Source organism: Plectropomus leopardus, chromosome 19 (genome assembly GCF_008729295.1).
Source record: "Plectropomus leopardus isolate mb chromosome 19, YSFRI_Pleo_2.0, whole genome shotgun sequence".
NCBI lineage: Eukaryota > Metazoa > Chordata > Actinopteri > Perciformes > Serranidae > Plectropomus > Plectropomus leopardus.
Window position 1 is genome coordinate 18,127,803 of NC_056481.1, and position 12,228 is coordinate 18,140,030.

The window sequence follows — 12,228 nt, forward strand, 5'->3', positions numbered from 1 at the left end:
TTTCTCCACAGCTGCTATTTGCATCCAAACAATATCTTACATTAAACTAACAAAAACATTAATTTATAATCGTATAGCTTTATTGTATAACAAATAAGGTAAACTCATGTGTGTTCANTTTTTTCCTATCATTTAAAAACGTTTTTTTTCTCCACAGCTGCTATTTGCATCCAAACAATATCTTACATTAAACTAACAAAAACATTAATTTATAATCGTATAGCTTTATTGTATAACAAATAAGGTAAACTCATGTGTGTTCATTTTTGTACACATTTTATTTTATTTTTGTCTGTCTGGTTTGTGCCTGCCTGTGTCATTAGACTCATTTGTGAATTTTTGGATTGACCGCTAAATGTAACGTAAACTAACACACAAAAACCGATACAATTAGATTGACCGGAACTTTATGCTAAAACACAAAAACATTCCGGACTGATTTTTGAGACGGACTCGAAACAAACGCAATGTCGACGCTGGAGGGAGATTTGAGAGGCGCATGGAGACCACAGTCGGCCTCAAACTTTGTTGACGGCTTCTGCTGTTGATATATTTCTTGCTTTATGGTCATAATTTACTTTTGGCCGTAATGGAGACGGACAGTGACATACAAACGACGGCGAGGGGGTTCCACTGCGCCCTCTGCAATGTCAACTTACCAAACCGTAAGTAAGCTAACCTTAACTTAGCCACATTTAACTTCAGACTTTCTCAGTTCCGCTTCGTTTTTATGAGGTTTTTAGGCAGACTTTAAACTGTCGGATGAGAAATTAACTAATTTTTAGGGTATGTCGTTTTTTAAAATAAACAACAACGTTATGTTAACGCAGCTAGTTAGCAGCTAGTTAATGTTTGTATCACTATACTAGTTTTCAGTGTACAGGATCTTCGTGAGATACTACTCTGGCCAGATATTTTAGTATATCAGATACATTTGTCATGTTTTGTTAGCAAAACAAGTCAACTTAATACAATAGAACCCTTTAAACTGTTGTCTTACTAATACGAGTTTAGTTAATGTTTGATACCTCAGCAAATTGACTTGATTTCTTTGAAAATCACGTATTGTTTAATATGAAATTAGGGGAAGTATAAATATAGGTAGGTTTAGTATTCTGGACAATTTTCGTCCCCAAATTGACTTGATTTCCTTAATGGGAAGAGAGTGATGAATGATTTACCAAGAAACAGCCCCAAAAATAGCAAGATATTATTTTTTAAAAATTACAAGAAAATTACCCCAAAATTAGCACAAAAGAGAATACAATAACCAAGAAAATTACACCAAGACAGTTCTAGAAAATTATATTCATATTTGTCTTTTTGCCCCCTGTAACATTATTTTAGATAGAGAATTTTAAATATAATTTTTGTGGACATTTTCAGATTATTTCTTTTGCACCTGTAACTAATTTTTACAGTCAGTTTGCGGGTCGTTTCTCGGCAAGTTGCTGAGTTTTTTCCATTTTTTTCAAAAGAAATCAACCCAATACTGTCAGTTTTCATAAGCTGAAATTCTAGTAAAAGGCTTCATAATGCAGCATAAGAAAACAGATGTCGATCCAGGTGTTAAAGGTTAAACGTTGTTAATGTTGTTAAACTCATATTTAAATCTTCTGCAGTGCCCAGTGTGGATCAGCATGTCAAAGGACGGAAACACCAAACGTTGAGCACTGTGCGGGCCACCAGAAAGAACCAGGAGCAGCACAGTGTGTTTGTCAGTGGCATCAAGCCTGACATCTCTCAGACTGACATAGCCGAGCACTTTCAGCAGTTTGGGCCAGTCTCAGATGTTATCATGGATAAAGACAAAGTAAGTCTGCTGTTCACAATGATCTAGCAGCTCATTTTAAATGATGCCCATAGCCCCAACACAGGGCTTGATTGACAGTATTTGTTTATGCCAAGAGTGTCTACAGTCACTTTCTTTGCAGCATACATAAAGTGACTGATGAACCTCCAGTGTTGTCTGAATGTATTGTGTCACTCTGCACTTGCAGGGTTTATACGCCATTGTGCAGTTCACTGGGTCTGACAGCATACAGGCGGCCCTGTCCTGTGTCGAGCACAAGATGAAAGGCTTGAAGCTGCGTGTCAAACCCAGGGAGAAGAAGGACTTCAAGTTGATTCCCAAGAAGAACGACTCCCAGAACCTCCAACAAGCTTTTGAACGTCTCAAACCACAGCTGTGCCAGTTGGTGTCTGTAAGCATCCTGTTGTCGTAAAGCAGCCTTATTGAAGTCAAAATGTGGGTCTGTCAGGTTAGCTGTACACTGGTTTATAAGGAGCTTTACAACCTCTATGGGGGCTATGGATTCTTGAGTCACAATATTGTTCCATACCACAGTAGCTCTTATAAGTACGCAGTTTAAACTATACTGAATATAGTTAAGGCACTACATACAACAGTTAATGGTTCATCGTTTCTGAAGTTGGTGCACAAAAAAGTTTTTTGTCTGTATAACTAAGGGGTGATGTGCTTACATGATGTGTTGATTTTGTCCAGGTGGATGCGCAGATGCAGTACGTCATGGAGAAATTTCAGCTTGGAGAAAATGAAAAGAAAGCCAGAGGCTTGCTGGTTCAACTCCTGCAAGAGGTTTTCGTGGAGTTTTTTCCAGGTGACCTTTTGAAAACACATACTGAGAGTCTGTTTTATGAAATCTTATCTTACACAGTGATAATTGTGCAAAAGACTGCTGTAGATTAGCTCTGTAATGCTATGTTTGGGTTGGTTGTAGACAGCCAGATTCAGCCATTTGGGTCCTCTGTCAACACTTTTGGCATCCACTCCTGCGACTTGGACTTGTTCCTGGATCTGGAAAATACCAAGGTTTTCCAGGCTCATGCCAAGACTACCACAGAACAGGTCTGACATTTTTATATTCATAAATTTGTACTGAAAAGGTGCTTTTTTACTTCAGTGTTGGCACAAATATTCAGGTTTTGAAACTTTACAATTTATATCCAAAATATTACCAACTATCTAGGTAGCCTTTCAACTGTGCAATGCATTGACATTATACCAATATGGTTATATGAGACTAGATATTGTCTTAGATTTTAGAAATCATAATAACGTAAGTGTTGTCTGTTTTTTGGTTTCAAAGGCTGCATTATTGATAAGTTATGTTATTTTCTAAATAAATCTATAGTTTGCCTTTACCCACTTAGTCATTATATCCACATTACTGATGATTATTTATCGAAAAATATTTTGTTAAAGCACCAATAGTCAACCCTACAACATCACTGTAATATCAAGGCATCTGGTGAAAAATGTGATATTTGATTTTCTTCATATTGCCCAGGCCTATTTTATAACCACCCTTCTTTTTCTTTTTGTCATTTGTTCTTCTTTAGGCCATGGAGGGCACCTCAGACGATGGGCGCTCTGAGGACTCCATCCTCTCCGACATTGACCTGTCCACTGCCTCTCCGGCTGAGGTCCTCGACCTTGTAGCAGCGATCCTTAGACGCTGCGTCCCCAGCGTGCACAAAGTTCAGGTGGTCAGTAGTGCTCGCCTCCCCGTTGTCAAGTTTCATCACCGCCAGCTTAACCTCCAGGGGGACATCACCATTAACAACAGGTCAGTCACGGATTCTCAAGATTTCCTTGATGCCATAAATGATTATCTTTTACTAGGAAGCACCCAGTCTGATCTCTAAACATCAGACTCAGGGCATTTTTTGACTGATGAGGAATATTCAGCTTATAGAGTGATCCAGTCCTTTTTTTTGTGTCGGCTATCACACAGGTGTTTTTACTTTTGTGACCAGCAAAATGAAGTATACTTCTGTCAATTCCCCTCCACTCAGCTGTCTCTGTCTTTCCCCTCTGCTGTGCTCCCGTGTGTGTGCAGAGCAGGGGCTCACACCATAAACGAAAACATAGTATGAGACTCTTATTTACCTTATTTAGTAAAAGTTATGAGCAATTATTTCATTCAGTTCAGTGTGAGAGTCTGGCATTTTGCCTTCAACTATAGCACAGTGTGTTTCTCTGCCCTGCTCAGAATAGAGATCAGGAGAGGAGAATTGTGCAGAGCTCACTACAACCTCACTTGCCACTGCAAGTACAAGAATTCTGTGCGCAAAAAGCAACATAACTTTTGTATTAATGAAGTGTAAAACGCCCAAAAGACGCGAGGAGGACAAATATGAACAGTCAGTGGAATACAGTGCATTCAGGTAACTCAGACACAGGCCCCACTAAAAACACTGAGAATCTCTTAAAGGAACAGAGACACTTCCTTGAGACAGCAACATGGCCAGAAGATTAAAGGGCGGTTTTTATGGTGAAGCGTTGGGGATAAAGCGTGAACTGTGCAGCCGTATAATCTAGGAAAATATAAGTAACGGCAGATGATCAGTATTAAATGACTTGAATCTGGATTGAGGGCAAAATAATGTGATTGGGATATCCCTATCTTTTACTGTTTGATAAATTAAGGTATGCTTTTCTTTTCTTCTATTCTGTATCCTTCACTAGACTGGCAGTGAGGAACACCCGCTTCCTCCAGCTGTGCTCAGGGGTGGAGGAGAGGCTAAGGCCTCTGGTGTATACCATCCGCTACTGGGCCAAGCAGAAGCAGTTGGCTGGTAAGATTACATTACTTTTTATCAAGAAGCATCGCATTTGCAGTTCTGTTTGTGATACTGGTTTCTTTTACAGTCAAGATTGCTGTGTTGTGGTTATCTGTACATGCAGGTTGTTATTTTGTTTTTCGGTCAGCAGATGTCAGTAGAGCTCTTGCACTTGCTCCTTCTGATCTTGTTGAAATCTGTGTGGACACACTGATTTGCAATGGCTTTTAGTTTCTTGCTATCAAAGCTGTGGTTTAAAAAAGAAATAACAAAAGACAGCTTCTTGTGTGTTTTAATGGTCCAGACTGTGTCTGCTGATAAAGAATAGCACATTATTAAAAAGTGTTCTTGACTGAAGAGCACACTAATTATCTTTACTGCTGGGGCATATCGTCTTTTTCTCTTTGATGAACTGTAGCCTCCACGCTGCCAGTGCAGCTTTCAACAAGGCACTTCTGCAGAGTGATTGGCAAAGCATGATGAGGTCAGCTGCATGTTAGGCTGCTGTTGTAAACCAAACGTTTTGAAGCGATTGCAGAGATAAGTAGTGCCAAAATACAAATAAGAAAAGAAAAGTTAAAAAGACAATTATCATGTTTCAGAAGTCCGATTTCTAATTTCAAATTAAAGAACTGATTGTGCAAATACACGATCCTGTACCTAAGGCAGGGTTATGGTTTTCAGTGCCTGCAAGGATTTACGAAGTTGATTGCATACCGGTTACAGATAAATAATTTCGGAGATGTGATTCGATGAGCGGTTTTCAGGCTTCAGGAGAGAAGCTGGGTCAGACAAAATAAACCAGAGAAAAAGAAAACAGTCTGGTTGTTGCTAACTTTTGACGTGTGTGTGGGGCAAAAGATGAGTAAAGCATCACTTAAGCACTTTTGGCTGTCTTTGGAGACCGAGTCCCCCCATCTCTTCAAAAAGGCTGTGAAAGTTCATCCTCTTCACCTCGATGGACCTGTGTGAATGCGGGTTTTCCGCAGCAGCCCTGATTAAAAGCAAGTATCAGTCAAGGCTGCAGGTCGAGGATGATCTACATTTATTCTGTTCTGCTGTGCATCCGCGCATCCCAGACTCATTGTTCCCACCACAGTAGGTGAGTGAGCCGAATAAGGAGGCAAAAATGTGAATCAGCTCATTGCAGAGATGGGTTAATGCACAATATGAAGACAGTGACATGAAAAGTGTATAACAAAGATTTAAAGTGTCCATAATGTCTTTAAAAGTTATGTGTTCAAAAATGGGGTGCGCCATATCATATTATTAACGATAATACCAGTATCATTTTTAACTCATATTGTGATAATGGCAATGTTTGGACTTGTTGACGTAATGACGTCACAAGCATGGCTAATAGCAAAATCGTTACTTCAAAAGGTACATTTTAGGTAGTTTATAAGGTATTTGGCAACTGTTTAGATGTGTGGTTGATTTCATTATGTTGTACTATTTGTACTTTATACAGTATCTGAGTTACTGCTGTTTTTTTTTATAAACAAGAGAAATAAGAGATTTTTTAGTTTTCAATGAATATTTGTAGGAAAACTGTTACATTTATGTTGACATATAAAATGTTGACACTTACTTTGATGCAATTGTATTTTCAAAAATATCGTTATCGCAAAAATACCCTGAAATATAGTGATTTTATTTTAGGGCCATATCATCCAGCTCTGGTTCAATAGATAGATTGTCTCTGGTCTTATGTTCTCTGACAGGAGGCTCACTCTCACACGCTTTGAAAAGCCCTGGATTATATTGTTAATGGCAAATCCAGGTTCTGCTTGCAGGATTATATCATTTGCATTTTTTTAATATGGTTTGAAATAGTGCTGTACCATTTAAATATTATGATAAACAAACACATTTCGAAGTTACTGCACATTTAGAGTCTTTAGAATTATTGAATGTAAATCATACAAAGGGTTAAACTATTGTAGAAATACAGCAGTTAGAGCCATATTTAATACTGGCATGATGTCCTATAACATCAGTGTAAGGAACAAGAAAACTAACTCCATACCATAAAAGCCCCTCCACGCCATTACAAAGATTTTGATGCTCGTGTGTTTTGACTATATCTTACATGTGTTCTTGTACAACATTGCATCTTGTTTTCTTCCTGTCATCTGTCAACAACACCATCACATTTGTGTTGTAACGTGTAGGTAATCCCAGTGGTGCTGGTCCTCTGCTCAACAACTATGCTCTGACACTGCTGATCATTTTCTACCTGCAAAACTGTGATCCACCCGTCGTCCACACAGTTGACCAGCTTAAAGACATGGCCTGTAAGTGCTGCTTTGCTCCTACTGTACACTCATGGGACACATGCAGGAACATTTTCAGATTCTCATCCTTAACCTCTCATCCTAAAAACCCGCAGTAAAATTTGTCTGTTTTGCTGTCATTTCAATGCCAGTGCTGTCATTTCAAATCCATTGCATTAATAGCCGTGTGTCAACCTCTTTTCAGGTGAGGAAGAAGAATGTGTGATTGAGGGCTGGAACTGCACCTTTCCTAGTCAGCCTATTGCTGTGCCCCCCAGCAGGAACACGCAGGACCTCTGTAAGTTTGCTATTTTCTGTGGCATTTTCTAATGTAACCTAACTCCTTAATCTGACCTCTTGAATACAATTCAATCATCAACGATATAGACCCTAACTGTCACTCTTTATGTACATTTCTGCATTTTCTATCCAGGCACCCTGCTCTCAGGCTTCTTCTCCTTCTATGCCAAGTTTGATTTTGCCAGTAATGTCATATCTGTCAGGAAGGGCGGTGCACTCCCAATCACTGATTTCCTCAGCCAGGATAAAGAGGAGGAGACCATGCATGAGGAAAAACCCACCAAGACCCAACCCCACGGCCCCAAACTGGGCCCCCTAAATCTCCTGGACCCCTTTGAGCTCTCCCACAACGTCGCCGGAAACCTGAACGAACGCTCTCAGCGCAACTTCCAGAGAGCATGTCAGGAGGCTGAAAAGTACTGCCGCAGCCTGCAGTACCAGCGCAAATCCACCAAGGGGAAATCATGGGGGCTGGTGCGCTTATTCAGCCCCCACGGGGAGGTCCTGCATGCCAAAGCAGGGCAGCTGACCATCAGCATCCCCTTCAAATCAGCGTCGCTCCCTGAAGTGCTGCGTAATCAGCTGCACATGGCGGGAGATAGCTTCCGCCTGCTGTGGTTTCAGAAGGTCTGCTCTGCTGTGGAGGGGGTCTTCCGAAGTGTTCTCAGGTGTCACCTTGCCTCCTCCACAGGCGACGATTCAGCTGTTGATGCTGCTGTGGAAATGGAAACCACGTCAGCTTCCCTCAACACATCAGTAAATGACAGTTGTGACAGTGTTGAATCCCAAAATGAAGCCAGCCCTCTGGGTAAGGCTGTAACCGGTGCCAAGAGGCAGCTATCTTCTGGCAGCGATGCCTCTGTGTCGCCTCAAGGCAAAAAGCCAAGATTGGCAAAAAGAGGCAAGCTTGAGTCCCCTCGCTGGATCTGTGTGCAGAGGCACATAGTGTGGGCTGGCAGGAGGAAAGTGAGAAGGGAACTGATCAAAGATGCAGACTCAAGGCCAGAGGGCAGCTGCATGGAGCTGGAGTCCCAGGTCACAGCGCACATCATTGAAAAAGAGCCAGAGCTCAAGGAGCCCCTGGAGTTCAAGGTCCAGCCCCAGATGGTGGGCGAGACTGAAAGCACAAAGGCAGTGCTCAAGCTGGAGCCAACCAGCGACAAGTCAGCAGTTTTTCAAGACTTCTTTCATTTCCTGGAAGCCTTCTTACCTAAGATGGTGGAGACGCTGCTCCAGAAAGAAGTGGTTTAAAATGCGACCTGATGCAGATATGTCCATTAAATCTAAGCATTTAGGATTTTTTTTTTTTTGCTTTTTTACTTAAAAAAAAAAGACATAACAGCACTTGTATTAACCCTTAAGAGTTGGACTTAAAACAGCAGCAACTGTGGCTTTCTGTTGATCGCGTATTGATTGTCATACATGTAAATGTTGGCTCTGCCCCAATCTCTAGTTTAATGTTTAAATGTATATTTTTACTTATTTTGTTTGTTCACAAGATTTTCTAATGAAGCCCTACTTTAATATTTGAGATGTGATTGGATACATTTCTGTTTAAATGATGAAGTTTAAAGGGAAACTTCAGTGGCAGACTTTGGATGTACACAACATTTGATGCTGTCTTCAAATGAATAAAAAAGTCTTTGTAACACACTGCCTTCCTGTATACCCTGTGGCTGTGATTAGTAAGGACCATATGCCTTCATGCATCATTTTTACACTTCTTTTTCTCAAATAATCAGTCATTGTACTGTGCTTTGGTTCAGCTCTGGCTTCCAGAAAGGGGCCATTGAGTTGTGCTTTTATCCAGTGAGGTCTTTGCTCGAACGGCTGAGACTGATGAGAGTAATTACTCAGGCAGGCAGACTGCTTTATTACAGCAGAACAGGCAGGAGTTGAGGGATGCACAGAGCTCCCATGCACTGATTAACATCATTCATCTCGATTTTAAAGAGAAATACAGATGGCCGGCAGGTTAGATGGGGCTATGGAGGATGGAGGTGGCCTTGATGATGAAGGCATTTGGGATGGCTTACCATGTGTTAATTTGCATTGCTGATTGGATGTTTGTTGTGGCCATGAAGTGAAAGATAAAAATTTGTTAACAGAACTTAACACATTTGCGGTACAGAAGAAATCCCAATGTGTTTTTTGGTAGAATCAAAGAATAAAACTGTAACGGCTTTAAAGCCTGTTGCAGAATCAAATGAGCTCTTAAAGCTTTAAAAGAAAAAGTATATTTTGGTCCCCTTCTGGTTAATTTTTATTAGAGATATGTTACCAAATATGTGCCCAAACTAGTATCATATATATTCTTCCCGCCTGATCCAGAAATCGTCATTGCATCTGCATATGATAAAAAAAATGCCATCGTAAATAAGGAATTATTACTTTAATTAAATAGTTTTTAAAGTTTATGTTGAACAAGCATATAATTTATTAAATATTTTGTATTTTATTATATTTCTTATTGACTGCTACTGATTATTTTACAAATAAAAAAGAAAACCACGTTGGAGATGGGTTTTGCCTTTTCAGTGGCATATAAATAAAGTTAAATGGCACCACTTGTAATTTGATGTGAGTTCCACTTTTAACACGGGCATATTTCTATGGTGGCAATCTGATAATTTAAAAGGTCTTTTTTTGCCCAACATACAGTTCAAGGCCCTTCTCTGTCTATGGGCCCCCTCACCCCATGAGACCCAGTGCAACCGCACTGCCTGCACTGTCTAGAAGTTTCCAATAGTCACTTGAAAACGTTGATGTGATGCATATGAAACATACAAATGTATCACATCCATGCTTTTCTGAAATGAACAATGATTTTTCTCTGGCGACTGGGCTTACATGCATTCTTGTTCCTCACATGATGAATCTAATTTCTCCATTGACTTTCCCTTTAGCGCTACCAGCTGGTCAGAATTTTTCATTTATCCAATGAAATATCACAAACTGTTAGTAAATGAATTGGCACCAAATTTTGTGCAGGTCATGGTTCCCAGAGGATATATCCAAATAACTTTGGTGATCTCCTTATTTCCCCCAAGCTCCACTGTGAGCTTTACTTTGTGTTGTTTTTGTGAAATGTCTCAGCAACTATTGGATGGATTCTTTGCTTTTTTTCATAGCTGAAAACTGACTGTTCTCTTTTGTGTATGTATTCTTTGGGGGTTTTGATGGCATATCTCTTGAACATCAGCTGTGTTATTTTCACCCACACTCCAGGCTCCTCCAATATCACCCTCCTCTGTTTTTCTGAAGGTGCTCCTGATATATGGCCTCTCAGACACACACCTCTAAGCCAGACAATCAAAGTGATTGATATCAAAACTGTTGAGGTGTTTGCTGTCGGCCTAAAACAAGAAAACAAACCAATACTAGTTTACCCATACGAGCTGTTTTCTTCAAATTTCCCTTCATCAAGAAAAGCAATCTATTGTTTTGAGACGGACAGCAACACATTATGCAGTCCTTGAGAGATTGTTTCAGTGGGTATTGATGACCAACTAGTTCAGTTACATGTAGCTCATTTGCTTTAATTACTATTAGCATTGATTCTGGTGGGCATTTGTATGTGTGCTGCATCTGCTGGATCGTTGAGCCTATTCGTCATTTAGAGTTCCCCGGCAATGAAGGAGGGAAAAAAAAGCCAATTTAATGTTTTGTGTAATTGTTGTTCACTGGGAAGAGCTCCTGAGTCAACCCCCATGAGACCTGAAATCTCCAAGGTATGCGAGCATTATCAGCTATTTACAGCTCCTGCCCAGTCCTCTGTGACGCATCAATACAGTCATGTCTGGTGTGACGTCATCTTATTTCGTAGTATGAGGCTGTAAGTTTATGGCACATTTAGTCATCAACCCCGCCGCATGATCCAATGGCCTAGAGGGGCAACTGAGTAACACTGACTTCATCTTGGGGTATCATTCTGATACATAAATAGCACACCGGCTTCCCTGTTTTGTAGCGGCTTTGAGAGCACGCTCTGAATCAAATCATCGACCTTTTCCCGAGCCCTCTGACACCTGTCTTGCCATCCATCAGAATTACCTGAAGCTGCCATCGGCCAGCTCGCTCATAAGCACATCAGTCGGTGGGATATTGCTATAATTGGTCGGCTCTGCTCTCCAGAAATGAAAGCTGCTGCTGGCAGAGCAGCTTAGGTCCTCTGGGGGCGAAAGAGAATCACATGAGGCATCGCTGTTTTGGAAATCAGATGACAAGCCCTGACTTGTGCGCATATTGTTTAGGATTGACCACAGCTAAGAAGAAGCAGTGTTTTATGCCCCAAAACAAAGACAGACAAAAACCTGAAAAATTAAAGTTTAAGAGAAATATTTTATTGTTTGATGACGGGAACTCAGTAGAGCCATTTATATGGTCTTGAATTATCGTACTGTGGTCGTGGGCAGCCATCAACCCACCCTTTTTGTCTCCTGAACTGTGCAAACAGACCCGGCTGCCTGAAAAGCACTCTGTTCATATTAGTGGCGCCCCCAATCTGGAGATAAGGCTAAATAAAAACGCATAATCATTTCCCCCTTTCTGTCTGTGATGGCAGGAAGGAGTCAGAAATTCTCCAGGGAGATGGCTCTTACACCAGAATGGACTTTTGCAAGCGTGTGTTTAATCTTCCTTTTGTATTTGGACAGGGCAGCATGTGTCATGCAAATGGAAATGGTGACGACAGGTTCAGGAGAAAAGCTTTTAGAGCTCCTTTTGCGGAGGACAGGTAGATTCCGACAGTAAGTAGATTTCCAACATGATGATGCGTTCAAGTTACTGGCTGTGTCTCACCTAACAAAGTCGCAGACATCATTAGCGCCTGCATCAGTCGGAAAAGTTGGTCAAAGTGAACAAGATGAGATAAAAACTTTTAAAAATCAGTAGCCTCCTACTGGTCCTATTATCTCGGCCTTGATGGCAACTCAAACACTTCTCCCCTCTGTTGGGGCCCAAACTGCTCTTCAGGAGTGCATTAGCTGGGACTTATTGGACTGTGAAAACTTTAACTGTCTGCCCTTTTCTCTTATCTGGGGGCTGTTACTTTCTCAGTGTTTAC

At 40.8% G+C, this 12,228-nt stretch overlaps 2 protein-coding genes across 2 annotated transcripts in view; both read left to right on the top strand.

The window, feature by feature from the left end:
- Positions 1-335, top strand: part of mki67 (marker of proliferation Ki-67) — a 16,382-nt gene extending 16,047 nt beyond the window's left edge. Inside the window, exon 18 of the mRNA XM_042508266.1 lies at positions 324-335. Coding sequence (XP_042364200.1) covers positions 324-335 — 12 coding nt within the window. The remainder of the gene's footprint in view (positions 1-323) is intronic.
- A 123-nt stretch (positions 336-458) lies between these two features.
- On the top strand, positions 459-8,816 carry tut1 (terminal uridylyl transferase 1, U6 snRNA-specific). Its single transcript, XM_042507866.1, has 10 exons — positions 459-665; positions 1,623-1,813; positions 2,001-2,204; positions 2,507-2,621; positions 2,742-2,869; positions 3,364-3,590; positions 4,493-4,602; positions 6,762-6,884; positions 7,069-7,161; positions 7,297-8,816. The coding sequence occupies exons 1-10, from the start codon at positions 590-592 to the stop codon at positions 8,412-8,414; spliced, it is 2,385 nt and encodes a 794-aa protein (XP_042363800.1). The 5' UTR covers positions 459-589; the 3' UTR covers positions 8,415-8,816.
- Positions 8,817-12,228: the final 3,412 nt, after the last annotated feature.

What these genes read in the sequence shown, in the direction of transcription:
- tut1 (XM_042507866.1), top strand. Translation starts at nt 590, where the DNA reads ATGGAGACGGACAGTGACATACAAACGACGGCGAGGGGGTTCCACTGC. An exon ending in TTTCGTGGAGTTTTTTCCAG is followed by an intron (nt 2,622 to 2,741) that starts GTGACCTTTTGA and finishes GGTTGGTTGTAG; the next exon opens with ACAGCCAGATTCAGCCATTT. An exon ending in GACATCACCATTAACAACAG is followed by an intron (nt 3,591 to 4,492) that starts GTCAGTCACGGA and finishes ATCCTTCACTAG; the next exon opens with ACTGGCAGTGAGGAACACCC.